The sequence below is a fragment of the Centroberyx affinis genome, unplaced genomic scaffold, assembly GCF_046629955.1.
Source record: "Centroberyx affinis isolate AG114_WGS23_722 - 3 ecotype Tasmania unplaced genomic scaffold, CSIRO-AGI_Caff_v1 ptg006448l_1, whole genome shotgun sequence".
NCBI lineage: Eukaryota > Metazoa > Chordata > Actinopteri > Beryciformes > Berycidae > Centroberyx > Centroberyx affinis.
In genome coordinates, this window is record NW_027283271.1 from 80,447 (window position 1) to 101,158 (window position 20,712).

Consider the following 20,712-nt stretch of genomic DNA (forward strand, 5'->3'; position numbering starts at 1 on the left):
TACCTTACAGTTTGTCTTTATTGACAACATGGTTCAAACATACAGAAACAAACAGTAACAAAAGGATGAAAACATTGTGGTGTGTGACCTGAACAGCCTGACTTCCCTCTGACCCCCTTGAGTGTTTTGTCTGTGTGTGTCAGCGTGGAATGTGTGCTTGGTAAAGCAGAGTTCCTGTTGGATTGAGTGTGTGTGTCTGTGACAGTCAAAACAAAACAAAACGGGAAAAAAAGACATGGTGAAGCAAGGGCGAGGAGTTTGACAGTGTCCCATTAAACCCAATCTGAAAGAGCCAATCTCACTGGGTATGTCGACCTGTTTAACTGCTTAAATACAAAACAAAGAACAGAAAAAAAAAAACACAAACTCGGTAAACGTTGTGTGTGGATGCATGTGGATGATAGTCCATGCCTGCTGAAAATTGACTCCTACAACAAACTCAACAACAAACAGACTCAAAAATCTGGTTTATCCCATTAACTATTACATGTGCCCAGACTGGTGGTTCTCAGAGCCAGGCAGCACAGAACTTGGGGGCTCACAACAGAAGTCCAGGTTAACCGTGTACAGAAAAAGAGCCGGGCTGCATCCACTTCCAAATGCCACCAAGTGCCTGTAAAAAATATGTGCGGGTATGCTTGTTGGTGGGTGTGCCGTTGTGTATGAAGGTGTTACAGTAGCAAAGCAACCTGAGAACTTGAATGCTGGAATTCACACTCTCTGCGTGACCAATCAGAAGAGTTTAAGGCAGCTTTTTCCTGTTTGTTCCTGGCTAAAAACATACTGTTTTCATCACACACACCTCCATTTTGTAAAGTTATCCTCCTTATGATTCCCAGCAAGGAAGGAATACTTGATCACCTTTAAATATTTATCATAAGATTTCTCTTCGTATTGGATGTGGTTAGTTAAAAGTTGGCTGGCTGCTAGACCATTGCGTTCCGTTCTCAGGGTAAGAACGTCTCCACTCTTAACACCTCTGACAAGTTAATGTTGCCTTATTTATCAGCAAACGATACATACCTTGTAGAACATCATGTAGAAGACCATTTCCAGCCGCTGGAAAATTTGGCATACAGTACAAGTGATTTACCAAAGGGTTGTATTTTAATAACATCTCAACTTTCGAGCTCCTGATGCATGCCGTTCTCTCTTGTATGAAACGGCAAGCTACATTTTAAAAATCTGGCAGTTTAATGATACCTTGTGTATACCTGAGAGAATGCATTTGGAAAACTTTTATGAATAATTAGGGCCTTCTAATAAATTCGGCATACATCTAATCCACCAAGCAGTACTTAATTCCAATAAAAATTTTAACTTTTACAATTAGTTCACACTGCTCGCTACAGCACACTATGATGTATGCAGCTAGACTGGGGGAATAGCCGGTGAACCAACTATAAAAGTTGAGATTTTATTGAAATTAAGTACTGCTTGGTGAATCACTATGCAGAACTTTCCAGTGGCTTAGTAATAAGTAAATGATGTAGATGTTCTGCAATGTGTGTATCGTTTGCTGATAAATAAGCCAACATTAACTTGTCAGAGTTTTTAGTAGAGCCTGGTGAAACATTCTCTGTGAGGTCTAGTAGTCAGCCAACTTTTAACTAACCCAATAAAACATCACGAGAAAAAAAAATTGGAGCAAATTTCATAGTACAAGTTTGCAGCTTCTATTCCATTCAATCAAATATTGACTTGCGCATTTGTAAATCTTCTCTGTGAATCCAAATTTCAGACACAGGTGTGAGTATTTTCTGAGTGTAAATTCCAATATGCAAGCTCAAGTTTTGCTACTATAACAGCACCATAGTTGAGCGTCGTCTTCACAGGCCAATGGTGTAGGAGCGTCCCGCTGGGTTGTGGATGGCGGAGCAGGACGGCTCGGTCACGGCCCACTCGTACCACACTTTCTTCCCGTTGTTGCAGCGCCAGAATCGCACTGTGACATCATCATCCCGGGACAAGGGGATGGGTTGCTATCGGATGGAAGAAAAAGAAGGGGTGAGGAGGATAAATCAATGAATGCAATTTTGTTTTCTTTATTAAATTTAGTCATAATGGACTTCAGATTTTGCATTCATAGTGCACTCTTTAAAAAATAGAGGGTTTTAATAAGAGATGATTGTAAAACTTACTTTAAGGGGGAAAAGGATTGGGAACCAGGAGAACATTCCAGGTGAATGTGTATCTGGCTTGATACCTGCAACACACACAATATAGACATGAATTTTCAGGCTTTATCTCAGCATGACATGCCCTCCTCTTTCTTAAGCCAACTTACTGAGTGTGACATCTTTGTAGAGCGTGGTCTCAAAGTAGCCGGCAAAGCCGTGCAGCACTGAGTTACAACCCACTGAGAATCTGAGGCACTGATACCGGTTGTTGTTCATATCTGAGAGAAAGGAGGAAGGGTGGTCAGCACATTTGTAATTATGTCAAGGTGTATAGTGTATTTGTTATAGGACATGTGATTAGTGTGTTTGTGTCTACCTGTGGTGGGGTGTTTGAAGGTGAAGCAGGCCTTGGGCTCAGCCAACTGGTGGAAGTTGTGCAGGCGCACGACGTAGGGAGTCTCGAAATGGCACTCGGGGTCTTTGTCGCGTTCCCGGCACCCTCGCACCTCGTTGTAAAGCTTGGAGGAGGACAGGGGAGCCAGGAAGGACGTGTAGGAACAGGGGATGCTCACTCCGTCATCTGGGAGTGACAGGAGAGGATGAGTAAAAGGGAAAGAGAAAGCCTGTGTGAGGTGATTGTGAGAGGCGAGGAAGCACGGAACATAATGGAGCGTAACATTAATCATTTTCACATTGCTTGGTATAGGAAATGTAAACGTAGGTCAGCGTTCACTATGACTGTGCGGCTATAGTGTCTGCATATGTAATAATAAAACTTTTTTTTTTTTTTAAAAAAGGGTAGCAACTGAAAAAAAGTTCAATCAAGACAACAGTGAAGTGAGAAACCTTTGAGAAAGTGCTGCGCTCCGTCTAGGCACTCTGGGGAGAGTTCGTTGTCACCGAACGATCCAAGCAGCTCGCTGACGATGATGTCAGCCTTCTCGGGCGCAGTCCACTCCCGCATGTCACATGACACCACGGTCACCTGATCGCCCCACTCCTCGAAGCGCCAGTTCTCCAGCCTGAGAGAGAATGCATGTCTGGGTCAGGTAAAGCCTTGCTGCAGTGACTCGATCACTCCCGCATTCAAACATCTAAGCGCCACTGAAAGAGGGTCATCACACACACTGATAAATTATTTTCTCCAAATGCAAAATGACTGTGCAGCAGTGGAAATGAGGTTAGGGGCTGCACACCTCCACCCACTTCAACTGGTGGGAATCAGCTGTTACGATGCTATTTTACCCCATAAGCCAATTATCTGCTTGCAAGAGATGTTTAGTTTTTTTTTTTTTTTTATTGTTGATGAGGTCACCGGAGGACCTAAAAAGCACCACTTGTACATGTCTTTTCAATGCGACTTTCATCATCTGATCACACCAGGATTAACTCCGTAGGTGTGAAAGCTCCCAAATCCGACTTTGCTCACATTGTGACCCAATGAGCCAGACCTGCCCAGTTAATGCCTCCTGGTGTGATCGGATGATAAAAGTCACGGTGAAAAGACAAGTGTCACTGTATTTTACCATATGAGGCAAATGGAGGGTGCATATGGGTATACATACGTGTGTATGAGCAGAAATAGTAATACTCCACTCACGTGACTACAGCATTGGGGTTCTTCTCCACAGCGTAGACCCTCAGCTTCCTGTCTGCCTGTCTGGCGGCCCGCAGGGACGCGTTGACCAGGGGACCCCTCCCTGCCCCCAGCACCATCAGCACCCTGATGCAGAGAGACAACACCATTTCAGAAAATGCTTCGTGGCCTAGCTCACAACTGAAAGGTTGTCATTATTTTTCCATTGTGTTTTAGCCTATTCCAATACAGCAAACAGTATTATCTTGAATCTTTATCGGGGCAAGAGAGCTCTGAATGTTGGATGCAATTTCAACATATCAACTATTATCGTAACTGCAAAATTGATTTCAACACTGTTTCAAAATCTGAATGCAAACAGTGTTTTTTTTCGCCAGAGACGTACCGGGGACAAATCAAGTTCATACCGAGACTAGGGAACAGCTACTCACTGAACGTTGGTGTCTTTCTGCTCCTCTGGAACTCTGTCTAGTAGACATTTATACACAGCCTGTAGACACAAGACAAGGCAGTCTAATCAATACTTCAAACCCTCCAACACATAAATTAGGGCCAGCATCTCTACAGCTATGGAACAAGTTAGTCCCAGCTTGATGAACAGAGCATGGCACCAACACTGCTGGGAGCAGGGGTTCACCACCCATGCAAATGTAAATGGATGTAAACTGGATGTAAATGTCTACATCCCAGCATAAGTGCTCAGATGGACCAGAATTGTGGTTTCTGGATGGATTTTTGTGTAAGATTACTGAAACTATATAGTATTAAAAAAAGAGCACTGAATGTATGCACTGTGTTTTTGTGCTATGGATCTATCTAAGACAAAATCCCCCCTGTGGCTAATAAACTTCTAATCTATTCTGCCCTACACAGCTAAAGGGCAGGATCTGCATAAAAGCAAGACAGAGTGAAACTGAGAAAATTGACTTCATTTTCTTCATCTTCATTATCTCCTGTCCTGACAAAAGTGGATAATATATACCGTTTAGTAGCACCTATGGGTCTAGTTTTTGTTAAAATGAAATCTAAACTTGATGTTTGACCTTTGAAAAACTCAAAAAGTAGTTACTGCTGTTTAACTTTGCAGCACAGTATTATGTTGTAATACTCTAAAATATGTTTCAATAGTGGGTGCAGTTGCCTCTGTGTCAGATGGTCTTACCTGCTGGTACTGTGAGTATTTAATAGGGTCCTTTTCAAACACTTCATACGTCTGAGACTCCAAGTTGTCCATAAGGGGCTAATGGGAGGGAGAACAGGAGAAAAAAAACAAACAGTCAGTCATCTGAAAAAAACACATATCCAAATACGTGAACACAAGGGAACACACACACTCAACACACACCTGGAGTGGGGACTGCAGGTAGTCTTCGTAGCCCTTGGCGAAGAGCTCATAGGCGTTGGGTGAGGGCCGGTTCTGGTTGAGGTATTCCAGGTACTGCAGGTAGGAGCGGAAGTCCTTCTCACTGTGGCGACTGGTGCCTGTGAAGATGAACTGGGCCTCCAACTGGGGAAGGAGATCATTGAAGCTTTGGTCATTTAATCTCTTCAAAAACAACACTTCTGCATTTGGCTCCAAAATAGCTGCTGGTGAAAATTATGAATTTGCACTGAATCGTACGACTTGCAACTACTGCTCTGTACCTTGAAAAGACGGAAGATTATTCGCTGATGAGCTTTTGACAAGACAGGGAAGCCCTTCTTATTGGTTAGGAAGATGTTGGTGGGAAGTACGGCTGCTTTGATCGGCTCCCCAAGCCACTTATCGATCACAGAATCGGAGGGCATGTCTGCTCCGACTTCAATAGCTTCAGGAATACAAAAAAAAAAAAACATTTTCAGCATCAAAAAATTACCACAACCATTCCTTCATGCTATTTTTGACATCGCCCCAGGTTAGTGTTTCACAGTGTGCTCGCTCACCGAGACAGACCCTCTTGTTGTAGTCACAAAGAGTTCTGAATGAGTGCCACCTAAAAGAGGACAAAGAGAACAAAATGAGCCAGGATTTTAAAGGAAATCAATAACATCTACTTTGGTATGGAGGCAGCGCGCAGCCTGCTCATGAAGTGTACTGGCAGTCAGACTAACCAGGTCCAGGTCTTCTCATCGACACCGTCATCCATGGAATTGGTTGGCTCATTCTCAATGAGCTCTTCGCACATGTCGTCCGGGGCCATCAGCGGGACGCGGATCCAGAACTGACCAGACACAAATAAAGACAGCAGTTATTTGACTTCAGTTGTCCGTGGAAAGCTGGACAGCAAATAAAACATGAACTGCAATATTCACTCCCAATTTGGCTTTTCTGCCATCTTACAGGCAATCTACACATGCATGTCAGATCTGTTTAAGGCTCTGTGCGTTACATTTGAGGTGTGGTGTCCGGTTTGGATGTGGTTTAGCAGCTGACGGGCTAGGTTGGCACAATGGGGGCCCTTCAGAGGGATCATGAAGACTGGCAGACCCAGGTAGGCTGAGAAGTTTAGCTCCTGCACCAGAGCCTGGGAAGAAACAACAAGGCAAAGAATGGAGAGAGCATGGAGGGATGAGAGGAGAAGACAGACAAGAGGGATTAGACAAGATTGTTTCATTCAAGACTACAAAACCTTGTGATCAAAGAACTTTCTTCAACATTAACAACCCAAAAATTGGGACCGTCAAACAAATGGTCCTAGAGCAATGTGCAACTTACAGCTTCTGAGTTCCGGCGTTCCATCTCGATTTCTGAGTCTGCGTCGATCCATGGAGAAAGCTTTCCAACAATAAGAGTATTCCAATCTAGGCAAAGCAGGATGGATTAAGAATGTGAGAGCATTCATTAACATGTTACAAATACTTCTCAATCCCTTGAGTCTGTACTTGACCTTGAAAAGAAACAGCCTTATTGTCTTTCAACCTGGCAATCAGAGGTAATAGGCAGAAAGGATCAATACTCCCACTTGAAAACCAGACTATTTAAAGACACTGAGGCTGGGAGAGCTATTTCAGGATGTGATAAGTCCAATTCACACACACAACTAACTCCTCAGACAAAATACAAACCAGTGAGCAGCCAATGCCCATCTAGCCTAAATACATTATGTATAGAGAGCATGTTACGCCAAATTCCATTCATTCAAAAATCAGGCGATTCAATGTGTCGTTAAACATGATTTGGGACATTTTCTGAATGATAATCCCCACAATCACCTTCCACCAAAACACTGTGGGGGCAGAATAACATGAACCGATTCTGAAAGTTAAAATTCAATCGAAATCGGTGCCGCTGGGTGGATAAGATGTAAGCCGAATTTACCACTAGATCACGATGATTTGTAAAAGTCTTAATGTTCTACCAGGTGTGTACGTTTGCTGATGCACAGGACACATTAAACGGCCACATTTTTTTGAACGGAGTTTGGTGTGCAGCTCCCTCCATACAAGACAGAACGGAACGCGCGGGAGCTGGTGACTGTCAACATCTGACATAATACTGGACAGAAAGCACTAACCTCTCCCACACAGCAGCAGGTCTGACCGGGTCTGGGCTCCGGGTCGGGCTTTAGCGGGTTCCAACTCAAACTCTCTCCTGAACCTCGGGTGGAACAGGGGCATGCACAGGAAGTCAAACCTGCAAAACAGAGACAGAAAGGTTAATATGATTTAAAATATCAACAACAGCTAAAAGGCGATGCTATCTCGTTAGCTGCCCCTTAACTAGCAAACAAAATTGTGATAGAACAGCCTATATATGTGTATAAGAAACACTGCCGGGGTGAAAAATCTCAAGCATCATTGTGATTGGGCACGTGCTATTAATTCACCGGTTAGCTTAGCAAGCACCCCGCACATAAATAATGCTAGCAACCTGCGTGTCCCTCGCCTAAGCTCAGTTTTATAGAACTTGCAAAGTGCAGCACTCTTCTCACCCAAGTTTAGCGACCGCGGCTAAAGTGTCTGCTACCTCCGGCACACAATTCAAATCTCTCCCGCAGGACACCCTGCTCCCTGTACTGGCGGACGCCATGATTTCGCCGACTGAATGGATGGACTGGGACGGTCTCGCTGTTTCGCGGAAACTGACGCCATCTTGGCTCTACGAAAAACGTTGCTTGTCGTTGGTGGGCAAAGCGTTTTAGAGCCAAAATGACTTCACAGGTAATCTAGTTGCATGTTCGTCAATTATCGCGATACTGTTGGCACCTGTAGCCGGCTTCAGCTACAAGACAGACCCGGGGAGGTTTTACAGTCTACAGACCTGGGAACAGCTAGTGTGGGTCAGAAGAGAACATAACGCAGGGGCTCGCAAATGTTTTCATGTCAAGCCCTCCAGATAGATGCACATTGGGCCATGGACCCCCATTTGATGCGAATTTGTCTGGGGGGCCCCCATTTTAGAAGATATTTTTTTTGTCAGATATGATTTATCAAATACCTGGACAACTGTTTTCACTGTACTGTAGGCAGAGGGGTAACAGTAGAGAAAGTAAAACCTCTGATCATAACAGATGTTCATTATTCTCTCACTGTCCCTTCTTCAAATAAAACAGTGTTGAAATTAAAGCATTTGTCATTTTGCTCGGGGAGCCCCTCCCACCCCTGATGGCCCCTGGGAGTCCCCAGAGCCCACTTTACAGACACATCAATAGGCCTAGTCTGGCAGGAGCGGGTCTGTCAAAAAATGACAGGAAACCAATGAATGAGGAGAAATCTGTTTGTACATTTGTTTGGGCTTTGTGCACTGAGACCAGGCTTATAATCACTTAAATTCTCATAGGAAATACTGAAAAAGTGATTGTAAAGAAATAATTGTATTCACTGCAAGAATATGACATCAAGATGTTTATAGGTTGCAGACTTATTTTCCTTTAACAACAAAAAAAAGAAAAGAAATGTGTGTATGAAATTGCACATTAGTTAACAAGCTGACTCAGCAGAACTCTTAAGGTTTGTAGAGAGTGGCTTCTCTGGATATCACTTTCACAACAGGCATTATCAAATATCGCTTATGTCAAGTCAAAAGCCTTTAGGTGTACGTGTGTGTACATGTGTGTTTCTGTGTGTGTGTATGTGTGTAAGCATTGTCACGAGCAAGCCGTGATGTTCTGGAGGACTATAAAAGGGTCACCACTGAGGATTTTCACAGTACGGTAAGGTCGCACTTGAAGATTTTAATGAGACAGCAATTCCTACGGAGAACATTTTTGGATTTGTGAATTTCTTTGATTTCCCAGAGGATGGATTCTGGTTTATTCTGTGCTTTGTACCTGTCTGGCAAGAGGAAAGACATTTCATTTTGTGACTGAGGAATCCATCAGTATCCACTTCACTCACACAGCTATGGCTTTAGAAGACATTTGCAGCTTCAAGGACCTCCCTGTGCCTCACAAGCGGCTGACTCCTGCTTCACTTTTGGAAGGCACAAACTCAGCTATTCATATGACTGACCAATGCAACCTCGGATGGAGGACGCTGACATCATCTGAGAGGCATGGTGGGGTCCCGCTGCACTTTTCCATCCCATCTTTGCCAAACTCTGCCCGTTTCCACACCAGACTCTCGACCCTCGTCCCTCCACCCACCCGCTCAGTGACAGTCCGCAGGCCTTTCCCTCTGTCTCACGGCACCACAACCCTGGGCTTCATCTTCCAAGGTGGGGTCATCGCCGCTGCGGACACGCGGGCCAGCGCCGGGGGCCTCGTGGCCTGTCCGGCTGTCTCTAAAATCACTCCCATCCACTCCCACTTAGTGGTGACCTCCTCCGGCAGCGGTGCGGACTGCGTGCTGTGGGAACGCATTTTGGCAAGAGAGATCCGGCTCTACCAGTTACGGTACGGACGCTGCCTGTCCATAAGTGGTGCCGCCAAGCTCCTCTCGTTCATGCTGCACCCCTTTAAAGGGACGGAGGTGTGTGTGGCCCTCACGCTGTGCGGCTGGGACACGGAAGTGGGGCAGAATGTCGACTGGGCAGCGGGGTCAGCGGGGTCAGCGGCCCTGAAACAGACAGGAACGTCCTTAAATGATAGCTGCTCAGCTGCTGTCAGTAACCAAGACGATACTGCGATGCATTCCACATCCCCTAACAGTGGCCCAAAGGTGATATACGTGTGCAGCGATGGCACCCGATTGCAGGAAGACGTCATCTCCGTGGGCTCAGGTTCTCCTTATGCTTACGGGGTCCTGGATAGAGACTTGAGGTGGAGCCTGAGCAAAGAGGAGGCCGTCTCCCTGGCCAGAGAGGCTGTGTTCAGAGCCACTCACAGGGACGCCTACTCGGGAAACAACGTGGACCTCTTCCACATCACGGCCCGGGGATGGAGGCGCAGAGAGAGGGAGAACCTGAAAGAGGAATATTACAGAGACATGGAGAAGAGAGTGAAGAAGGTGGAGGAAAGGAAAAGAGGGACAAATTAATTTGCCAGCTACCCCAAATCTTCAGCTTTCACTTTCTTTCAAATTCAGATCTGTCAGAAAGCTTGGGTTTCATTTGAATGGGAGTAGGTGTGTGTGTGTGGAGGGGAGGGGGTTAGAGAAATCGGGTTGTAGTGAATGGTAAACCCACCTAGACTCAGTTTACCCACCTTCTTATTTGCAGAACAGAGTTTATCCACCTTATAAATAAATATGTATGACATTAATTCATATAATATATGTAGTACCAAATTGATGTAGGTTATATGAGGCGAGGGTCTTTTGAGGGGAAAAAAGCACAAATGAATGCTTTTCTGACAATATAAATTATAATAATTGATTATATTGGTGGTTGTTTGCCTTGTGATGGTTACAGATTGGAGTTGACTTTTTTATTTATTTGTACCACTACATCACAGCAGTCGGATTCTAATTCTGCAGCATCATTTTGGTCAGTCACTTCCCTCCATGGCCACAGAGGCGCTGTTGGAGTTTGTCATCAGAATTAAATGGATTTTCCTGACCATAAACGGCGGAAGTTGCTTGCTCATGATCAGACAGTTTCAAAGATGGCGCTCGCTAGTGTGTTGAACAGTGATTCTGCGGATTTTTCATTTGATAATAATAAACCCTTTGGTTTTGGCTGTGGACTCGGACAGAGCGAGTTGGGATATGGGGCTACACCGGGAGACAGTCTTAGTTTTTCCGTTCAAGCTTCCGTGAATCCCGCGGACGAGGATGGCCTGGAGAGGAAAATAGAGTTTCTGCATGGAACCACCACCTTAGCATTCAAAGTAAGTAAGCTAACGGCTAGCTAGCTGTAGCTAATTGGCATTACAAAACCGTCTAATGGATTAACAGGTGTCATAATTGTCCAAGTGGACATTTTTCAGACGTTTTTCATGCTTTAAAAATCGCGTTTCAGTGCTTGCATGACGCTACTCGCATTCCCTAGGTCTAACGGTTAACGTTAGCGTTCCCAACGCAACAAACTGCTTTCTCATCGCGAGTGTTTGTTTAGCCATTTGTCAGGGCTTTGTTTTGACATTTTGGCTGCCAAAGCAACCTAATTAGCTGACAGTATCCTCTCTATAAACTGATGGCGGCTGTGGTTCAGTAGGTAGAGCCGGTGTCGTCCAATCAGAAGGTCGGTGGTTCGATCCCCGGCTCCTCCAGTCCATATGTCGAAGTGTCCTCGGGCAAGATACTGAACCTCAAATTGCTCCCGATGGTTGCGCCAGCACCCTGCGTGGTAGCTTGCCACCATCGGTGTATGAATATGAGTGTATGAATGTAGGCATGTTGTAAAGCGCTTTTTACCTTGGCAGTAATGTCAGTACTTGTCAGACAGTATTGTATTTGTGTCACATGGAAACAGGCGTAGCAATGCTGCATTCTGTCTCTCTATGAACCTGAAAGAAATGTAAGACGCCCTTGGTGACTGTTGTAATCTCCTCTCCTCTCCTCTCCTCTCCTGTTGCCTCTCTCAGTTCCAGCATGGTGTCATTGTTGCGGTGGACTCCAGGGCCACAGCAGGCTCCTACATCGCCTCCCAGACAGTGAAGAAAGTTATTGAGATCAACCCCTACCTGCTGGGTACCATGGCTGGAGGAGCTGCAGACTGTAGCTTCTGGGAGCGCCTGCTGGCTCGCCAGTGTCGCATCTACGAGCTTCGCAACAAGGAGCGGATCTCTGTGGCGGCAGCCTCCAAGCTGCTGGCCAACATGGTGTACCAGTACAAGGGCATGGGCCTCAGCATGGGAACCATGGTGTGTGGCTGGGACAAGAGAGGCCCAGGTAAATAAAACGGCTGTACGACATATGACATGCACACCTGACCTGAGTTAATTAGCATTTATATATCTACCTTTTATAGTTTGTTTTAGCCAACCTGGGTGACAGATATCGCTATATATTACAATATAATATGTGGCAGAGAGTTTAGATGAGCAAAGGAAACTGAAAATCTATGGAAAAAAATATGGACACAGCTTTTTCAATAAAATTTCATTCTCTCAGTCTCTCAGCACTAGAAAAATACGTCCATTGTGACTGAAAATGGTTTCCTCATGCTGACTGCTTTGAATTTAGTAAATTTAATTCCAAATTTAATTGTCAAGAATACCTTGATTAGGGATCTGTATGAAACTTCTGAGAAGAAATTCCAACCTCATGAAACCTGCAAGTTTGCAGTAGTCAGTGTTGCAATTTTGATTGGGTTTTCAGTTGTGCACGTGTATTTGAAAGTTAATTTAGTGTCCTTTTCTGTGATCAACAACTTTGCAAAATTGCAAATTTTTGCAAATACTGATTCAGGTCTGATGTACACGCACACAAACATACCCACCACATATTAATTACCTACTCTTGGGATTTCAGTTGAGTTTTTTGGGGTGGATTATATTAAGGCATGCTAATTTTGATTTACTGCTCATCTGATGAGTTAAATCAGTTAATTTGTTGTTTGGGACAGATCACATGCTGGGATCAGTTTTCCTCATTCTCAAATGTTGTGATGACCAGCTCTGCTGCAGGCGTACGCCCCCAGCAAATCGTCTCACATTTGAGGCCACTGATTATTTCCCTGTCCGAGGATGAACAGGAATGGTTAGCCGTTCAACTTAAATCTGATATATTAACTCTTTGGTTGAAATTTAGTGTCAGACTCAGCACCTACTGTGTCTTGGTCTAAAAGAAAACAGACTATCCCTATTCTACCCATTTTCAACTCAAATAATTTCAGTAATTTTTCTTTATTTCCTAACCATAAAATGTATCCATCTTTTGTACACAGAACTGCCAATTCATGTAATTTTCCTTTTTATATAGAAATGTATAAAAATTCTATTGCATGTTACATGTGCTGGTGCAGTTAAGTAGAAACAGAATTGTAGTTACCGTTGTCTCTCACTAGATGGTACTGCAACCACTCTCATGGCCCTCCCCTCTTTGTACTCGGAGCCTCTGAGCTGTGGTTTTTGGATGCCATGCAGTGAGAGGCCGTACATCACAGGAGGTGTGCTTAAAGAGGCCGCCACAGTGACACAGTAATGGGAAATCGATGAGGCTGGGACTGCAGGCCAGCGAGAGAGCGGCGCGATGATGGACGTAGGGTCTCAGCCCTGGACAATTGGGTCGCATGCATAATGCCCGTACACCCGCCGAGATCGATGGTGGCTTTGTCCGGAAAGCAGAGAGGTCTATGTGAACAATGACGGCCCCCGGTGTGCCAACCAACGTAAATGACACGTGTTAAATCCCGGGCAATCAATTGGGGAAATAATGATCCCTGTATAAGTTCAATAGGAGTGGAGGCCCGCCTTGGCCTCTACAATGCCGGTGATTGAATGGAGAGGTAAATGTCATGTAAATGAAATCAATCGCGATTAAGAGGGAAGCTCATTAGCCAGCTACAATCATGTCAAGAGCACTTATTCCACTGATGGAGTGTCTTAAGCTGCATGCAAAATAAATCTAATAAAAAGTAGGTTGAGGAGCTTGACAAATATGGCTGTAAGTAATGACGGTAAACGTTATGACACTGGCAATCAGGATGCAGTTAGTGCCTGGCAGCTTGGTAGTGGCTTGGCTGTGGGAGAGAAGGCGACTTGCTGTCTGTACTCAGCTCAGCGCCCTCTACCGCTTACTGCGCGGACATAAAATGGTCTGTAATAAGGTGTTACGTGATTAAAGTGGGCCCAACTGAGAAGCAGACTCATAAAAAAAGAGTATAGTGTGGGGATATTATTGCGGTCAAATCTTTCACTGATCCGCAACCGCATCAGAGAAGAACCATGGGGATAAACATGAGTAGTCACAGTTTTACAGCTGCTCCCTTGTGAGTGAACGAGCATCCGCCGACCAGGCAGGCAGCATCTTGATGTAATGGGTCTTTTTATTTTTTTCACCCCTTCAACCGCTGTTCTCCTTCACTCCGGAGCCAGCGGTGTGTTTCGGTGAGAAGGGCAGATGACGGACAGACACTGGCCCGTTTGATGCCAGTCAGCGAGCCACCCGTCCATCGCACCGTGCCCCTCACCTACCTCTGAAAGCTGTCAATCCAGCCGGCTGCAAAGGCCGGTGTTGGGGAAAAAAAAAAAAAAAAAAAAGACTCCTTAACCACCTGTCACTTGATTGATGGAGTGGAAGGAGCCTCTCTTGGCCGCCGCCGCTGGAATGTTCCGCCATCCAGGCAGCGTGCCGCCGCTTCTGCTTTAATGTGGGCCTCGTGAATTTCAACCCCTTTTTCTGTTTGCCGAGCACTCATCGCCGCCCTCGCTTCCCATGCTTCTCTACGTCACCGTTTTGCGGCGCGTAGACCGTCGAGCGATATCACATCGGGCTGCACAAAGACCCCAGGTGTGTTTGGAAAGGAATGGAGTGGATGTGGGAAGTGTTTTTTGGTGCCGCTGTGCTTCTATACTTGGACCTCCTGAAGAGTCCTCATCCACCTCCGTCAACTATGCTACTCATCACAAGAGCCTGCCTTTAGAACTCTCTCTCCCTGCCTATTATGTTTTTAACGAGTCCCTTACAGTTTTCAAGAGGCACAGGCAGGCCTCAAAATGGCAAATTACCCCCGTGCATCGGCAAGCACCGGGTGATTATCATGGCGAGCTAACGACAGGCTGAGGAAGCTGCAATTTGCCAGTTGAAAGCGATGGTGAACTCCTTTTTTTTTCCAAAAGCAAGTGACTCTCTATCCCTAATAGACTCTCACTAGTTTAGCTGGGGAACTGTGCGAGCAATGATGTGCAATCTGAGGGCATTTTGAAGTGTTTTTTAATGTGGATGATGAGCGATAGCAGTGGATATTAGGCAGTTTTGTATGTATTTGTCCCTGTGCCTTTTTGTGTGTGTGTGTGTTTATCATTTTCACAGGTTTCGCTTTGTGACGCGCTTAGAAAAACATGCCTTTTTGCAGGCTGCCTTTTCACCATCTGCAGGTCTGCTGTGGGCGAGCTCGCAGGCTGGTGCTAGTCACCCGTTCCACGTCACTCTGTGATCAGGCCTAGCGAGTGTGTCATGGCGTGGAACAAAATGTCTCGCACGTGTCCGCGAAGCGTGGTGCGGAGCAAACTGTCCCTCACAGGTCCAACAGACCATTGTGCATTAGTCTACGATGCACATGTGAGTGTGTGTGTGTGTGTGTGGATTCGGGGTGGGCCGAGCGCGCTAGCATGTGTCATTCAAGCCTGTGTACATGTGGGAAATGCTTGCGTAAATGCAAGGGGGGGGGGGGAGTGTGTGTACTTCGGTGGAAAGATAGGAACGCATGCGCTCTGCTCATCCGACGACCGCAGGATGTGAGCGCGCTGTTGTCTTCCCTCCTGAGGTGTGAGGTGCGGTCACCTGCGCGGCTCGGGTTGCGGGTCGATAGTTAATTTTTGGTGTGTTCGCGGGGATCAATAAGGCCTGGAGCATGGGGCCCCGGGGCGGACAGCGCCGCGGCCCCGCGCCGCGTCAGCAGGTTCCGCGGCCGGCTTCATTTTACTCGGAGAGGATGCAGCTGTTCATATCTGCCGGCCTTATTTCACTTTGGAGAGGATGCAGCTGTTCATGTCCTCTCTCCGGAGGGACACGGGCCGTGCGTGCTCGTACGTGCGCGTGTTTGTTTGTGCGAGAGCGGCGGTGTTAAATGTACACCATCTCAGTTTCCCTGACACAGCTCATCACCTGAGTCAGGAGGAACACAGGAAGCTTTTGCATCGAACGCGACTCGCTCTACACCGCTTCCCCCCGCCTCCCCGCATCCCCACCCCCCACGCCTTTGAAAATCGCACCGTATTGACCGCTCTGCCTTCTCGTCCCTTTCTCCCCCAGGACTGTACTACGTCGACTCGGAGGGGAACCGGGTGTGCGGCGACCTGTTCGCCGTGGGCTCGGGCTCCATGTACGCGTACGGCGTGATGGACAGCGGCCTGCGGCACAACCTGACCGTGGAGGAGGCGTGCGAGCTGGGCCGCCGCGCCATCTACCAGGCCACCTACCGCGACGCCTACAGCGGAGGGCAGGTCAACCTGTACCACGTCCACAGCGAGGGCTGGACCAGGGTCTCCCAGGAAGACGTGCTCATGCTGCACCAGCAGTACAAGGAGCAGGCGTAGTCATGAAGAGCAGAGCACAGCAGGAGGCGAGGGAGTGGGGAATGAATGAGGGGGAGGGGGGGATCTAGGAATTCACTCTGTTATCAAATGTTTAAGATGTTCTGAAATGTAAGTAGGGCTGGAGACATGAAAAGAGAGCACTCATCTGCCAGATTGATTTCCACTACATAACCGCCGTGACCCATTTTGACTTGTTGCTAGCTTAAAGCTTTATGCTGTACTTTATCTTTCTTTTTTTTTTAACAAAACCAGTAAGCTACAGTTACCCCACACAGAGTATGATTTGAGGGCGTGCAGTGTCTCTCACAGAGGGGGGGGCCGATGAGTCAAACATGCTTTAATACAGTGTGGGAGTAGTGTGGTGCCTGCCCTACATACATTTAATTTGGATCATACCCTGGGAAACTACGTCTTCTTTCTCAATAAAACCTGTGATGTTTTTTTTCCAAGACGTTTGTCATTTTGTACGGGTTCTCTGGTTTTTACCTTTAGGTTACAGTATGTTAAGTTATAGTCTCTCAGCGTGCACTGTTTATGTAAATGCATAGTCTCATCTCCTAACCATCCTTTGATGTAGTTATTTTGCCACTGTTTTTGTTTACATTTCTGTCATCTGTTCCTCCAGCTGTTGGGATTGGGAGGTACAACCAGAGCCTCCTCTATATGTTCAGCGTTTATTAGTGGGGAGTAGTGCTGTCTAAATAGCACTATTTAATTGCATAGCACCAGCATCAGTAATTGTGCCTCCTGAGTTGTAACAGTGTGTTTTCTTCCCCTCATTGATAATGTTCCCTTCCTCCACTCGCGTTGCACAAATACGTCTTTTAATTGGAAGGGGAAATTTATATTTTAATTCCTCCCCGACACACTTAGCTTCTCCACGCGCAATGTTGTGTGCCACCCTGCCATGGTGTTTTACAATGTAACGACCTGCGCTGGCAGTGTGTGCCCCTCCAGCGGTTTTTATGGTTGGGAATAAACACTAATAAAGGGGATGGGTAGACATCGAAAGCCTCGGCACCTTGAAGCCATGGTTAAAAACTAGTTTCACAGGTGACTAGTTGGCAGATGGAATAGAAATGGGATTTCGATAAATGGAAATGAGCTGGTCTCGCCTGTGATGCTGCTCTTGGTAAATGAAGTGATGGGAATTGCGCCATCATTGGGAGCACATGCAATGAAAATGACGGTGCACATATTAGTGGAGGTGGGATGAAATGGAACAAATTTGGGTAAAAGGCTTGAAATGATAACGTTCATGAGGACAATTTTTCTAAAGCAGGCTGTTCAGAAGTAATCTGGTTGGATTTCGGCTATCGGATTGGATCAAATCTTGAAAATGGGTTGCTCAAAAGAAAAAAAAAGGATTCTGAAATCGGATTAGATCACATAATCCAGTCTGGGTTTTGATCTGGATCAAACCTTCAGTATGTGTTCAAAACTTTTTAGTAGGATTGGGATACCTTGGATCCAAAAAAATCAGGAGTATCCTGATCCCAGTGGAAAGGTGGATTTCAGGAACAAAATGTAATAAAACTTTAAAATTGGTCAAATAATACGACATTACATATCATGTAGTGTATATATACACATTTATTTATATTTTGCACTTGATTTGTTTAACCATTACAGTGATAAAGTAGAAATTAGACTACCTATTAGACTACCTATTAAGCCTTTCAGTACAGTAAAAAAAAAAAAATAACCGACCAACAGCTGTTAATATCAAACAACAGTAATATATTTAGTTTTAATTGTCATTTATCACTGTATATTAATTACAATGATCAGAGATGAACCAGTCAAAAGTAGTTTCTAACAATGCATCCCTTATTGCACGTCCAGTCAGTCCCTCATTCTGAGAGAACACCGGAGGTTGGTCAGGGTCTTCAACAGGCTCAGGTGCATTATAAACGTCATCACAGAGAGGGACATTGCGCCTGGTAGCGATGTTGTGCAGGACAGTGCAGGACAATACAGGCAAGTATTATGTTGCACGCTCTCTGTGGTTCCACTCGCAAGTAGCTTAGGCATGCAAAGTGCCTCTTCAGAACTCCATTTAAACGCTCAATCTTGTTTTGCAATGAGCAGTGTTGAAGCGTGCCTGCTCAGGTGTGTTCGCTGCAAGAAAAGGGGTCATCAGCCATGGTAGATGTGGATAGGCACTGTCTCCTAATATGCCATCCGGTCGGTTGGTTTGGAGCTCTCTGTATAGAGCGCTCTCCCTCAGGATACGCGCATCATGGACAGACCCAGGCCACTTCAGCGTCGCCCACAAGTTGGATGTTGATGCTCTGCCTCCCCTTTCGGTTGACGTACTCCCACTCCCTCTCATGAGGTGCTTGTATATGCACATGAGTGCAGTCGATAAACCCCAATAGTATCGGGCATGTTCCCCAAAAGAAAATACTTGCGCTCGGTCTGGGCAATCTGGTCATCCTTTGCAAATGAAACAAATTGATTGACCGGGCTGGCCAATCACTCGCAGCTGATTTGTCCACTCCTATATTGTCACCAACAACTTGGTAGAAAGTCCCAGATGCATAGAAGCGCAGAGCAATGAGGCCCCGTTCTTCCACAGACAGACCGTGACTCCTTTGAGTTCTGCGTTGACGTTTTGGCCTGACAAGGTCTGCAATGTCCTTAATATCAGCATTCCCAAAGCGAAACCGAGCACACAGTTCCTCAGTGGTGTATTGCTCCGGTGGTTTTGTACGCTCAACATACACCCTTTGACGGTATCCTCTCTTACCAAAACGGTGGTGGCGATGGACAATACCTGCCATGTCAGTGCCTCTCTGTAAGTCCTCTGAGAAAGGTTGAAAAAGATGGCTGTGTAATTGGTCTTTTCAATCACACACCCATTAAACATTAATTAGCTGATGTGCTTCGGCTTGTGTTCAATTAAATCAATTATACCCAAGCTCTATGTTCACGACACCAAAGAGGTGGAACCATGGACTCAAAAGGACCTCATTTCACTGTAGCAGAAACCCACGCACTGCTGGAGGGTGTTAGGTGCCATTATGCCTCAATAGTAGTAAGTTTTAATTCTACTAAGGGTGGAGAAGGGACTAATATAAAGAAAAAAGACATTTGGGTTGAAATCACCCAGAATGTGAATGCCATGGGGTCTGGCCAGAAGAGGACCACGGAGCAAGTGGAATTTAGATGGAAGAATCTGAAGGCCAGGGCAACAAAGGACTATGCTGAAGCAAAAAACACCCAAACAGGCAACAAGCCATTTAGGAGAGGTGATTACACAGATGTGGTTCTTGACATTGGAGGTTAAAACTCGCAAGCTCTGCACACGATTTAAGGTGTTGTAGGGGACGGTGAGCCCACGATTGTAGAGGAAAGCGAGCCAGTTCCTCCTAGTGCAGAGGAAACATTTATTCCGGATCTCAGCCCTGTTATTGAGGAAGAAGGTGGATCCTCACTGGTAGAGCCGGTAGTTATTGCCACAGGAGCTCAGACAAGAGGCTGGCGAAGATGATGATGCCTATAAGTCCCTTCTTAAACGAGAAACCGAAAGAGCAGAAGTACAGATTCGTCTGGCAGAGGAACAAATCACTCTTACCCAACTACAGTGAACCAAAGCCAGACTTGAGATCCGCCTCCTAAAAGCAGGGCTTCAAAAAGCTGGTCTCTCCACAAATGAAGAAGAACTCTGAACGTTCTTTATTTTGTTAACTATAGCACATTTAGCCTTTTTATGATTTAAAACACGTGTTCAAAATATCCACAATGTATTTGTGAATAATGGTTATTTGTTTGTTTTTATTTATTTGTTGTGGGTCAGATGAGGGGTCTGACTGTTTAAAAGAAATTGAAAATGGAAGGGGATGTTTGTATTGTTTTATTGTGCTGTTTTCTGTCTCTTCAAATAAAAACACTTGAAGTGACCCTACGCTGGCTATTCTACCTGTTGTTCTTTACATAGCTAGTAGCCTACATTGTGATATGTAGTCCCATTTAGAGCACTGGTAATCTGGATTTGGTAATCTTGAAAAGTTTGTATCTGGATCGGAGTGATCCAATCCAATGTTGCTTTGAAAAACCGGCACAAAAGTAAGATGGATTACCTGATCCTGGATAGCAAAACATGGGATTTAAAAATAAAATAAAAAAAATCCAGATCATTCTGATCCAGATTAAACTTTTTTAACAACTGAGGGTAAAGGGTTGATTTTTGCATATGGAGTGAATGTTGCTATGCATATGATATCCTTAAAATAGGGGATAAAGGCTAGGTCCTTCAGTGCCATCAAACATCGAACAGGGCTGCATTGTCGTTTAAGCACAGGGTAGAAAGACCGCCCTCGATAGAAATAGGCAGCTTTTACAGGCTACAATTTTAGACCATAATTGCTTGATAAGGTACTATTTGAGCAAAAGAGTTCCTGAACATGTCTAGGTGCATTGAGTGCGTTAGATTTGACGGGTAAACTTTAATACCCTAGTTTGTTATCCGGTGTAATACCAAAAATTAATC

General features: G+C 45.4%; 3 protein-coding genes and 1 pseudogene across 4 annotated transcripts; 2 read left to right on the forward strand and 2 right to left on the reverse strand.

Moving 5' to 3' along the window:
- Positions 1-7,732, reverse strand: prmt5 (protein arginine methyltransferase 5). Of its 2 annotated transcripts, XM_071512685.1 has the most exons (16): positions 7,629-7,732; positions 7,212-7,330; positions 6,413-6,498; positions 6,087-6,221; positions 5,809-5,918; positions 5,641-5,690; positions 5,362-5,525; positions 5,063-5,224; positions 4,880-4,957; positions 4,149-4,207; positions 3,721-3,843; positions 2,967-3,142; positions 2,497-2,700; positions 2,288-2,398; positions 2,142-2,206; positions 1-1,982 (listed from the first exon to the last, which is right to left on the reverse strand). In XM_071512685.1, the coding sequence occupies exons 1-16, from the start codon at positions 7,724-7,726 to the stop codon at positions 1,830-1,832; spliced, it is 1,893 nt and encodes a 630-aa protein (XP_071368786.1). In that variant the 5' UTR covers positions 7,727-7,732; the 3' UTR covers positions 1-1,829. The 2 variants fall into 2 exon arrangements, with proteins under 2 accessions (XP_071368786.1, XP_071368787.1); XM_071512686.1 differs by lacking the exon at positions 6,413-6,498 and having other exon boundaries at positions 6,087-6,175.
- A 1,307-nt stretch (positions 7,733-9,039) lies between these two features.
- On the forward strand, positions 9,040-10,113 carry psmb11a (proteasome 20S subunit beta 11a). The gene has a single exon (XM_071512691.1). The coding sequence runs from the start codon at positions 9,040-9,042 to the stop codon at positions 10,111-10,113; it is 1,074 nt and encodes a 357-aa protein (XP_071368792.1).
- Positions 10,114-10,679: 566 nt separating this feature from the next.
- On the forward strand, positions 10,680-16,457 carry psmb5 (proteasome 20S subunit beta 5). The gene is made up of 3 exons (XM_071512687.1): positions 10,680-10,904; positions 11,601-11,907; positions 15,934-16,457. Exons 1-3 carry the CDS (start codon positions 10,680-10,682, stop codon positions 16,215-16,217), a joined length of 816 nt encoding a protein of 271 aa, XP_071368788.1. The 3' UTR covers positions 16,218-16,457.
- Positions 16,458-17,970: 1,513 nt separating this feature from the next.
- On the reverse strand, positions 17,971-20,079 carry LOC139638635 (putative nuclease HARBI1; annotated as a pseudogene).
- Positions 20,080-20,712: the final 633 nt, after the last annotated feature.

Bases quoted from the DNA above. Each gene is read 5' to 3' on its own strand.
- psmb11a (XM_071512691.1), top strand. From the start codon at position 9,040: ATGGCTTTAGAAGACATTTGCAGCTTCAAGGACCTCCCTGTGCCTCAC.
- psmb5 (XM_071512687.1), top strand. From the start codon at position 10,680: ATGGCGCTCGCTAGTGTGTTGAACAGTGATTCTGCGGATTTTTCATTT. The intron at 10,905-11,600 runs GTAAGTAAGCTA...TGCCTCTCTCAG, and splicing joins CCACCACCTTAGCATTCAAA to TTCCAGCATGGTGTCATTGT. The intron at 11,908-15,933 runs GTAAATAAAACG...TTTCTCCCCCAG, and splicing joins CTGGGACAAGAGAGGCCCAG to GACTGTACTACGTCGACTCG.
- prmt5 (XM_071512685.1), bottom strand. From the start codon at position 7,726: ATGGCGTCCGCCAGTACAGGGAGCAGGGTGTCCTGCGGGAGAGATTTG. The intron at 5,691-5,808 runs GTTAGTCTGACT...GTCCTCTTTTAG, and splicing joins GATGAGAAGACCTGGACCTG to GTGGCACTCATTCAGAACTC. The intron at 2,701-2,966 runs GTTTCTCACTTC...TGTCACTCCCAG, and splicing joins AGCGCAGCACTTTCTCAAAG to ATGACGGAGTGAGCATCCCC.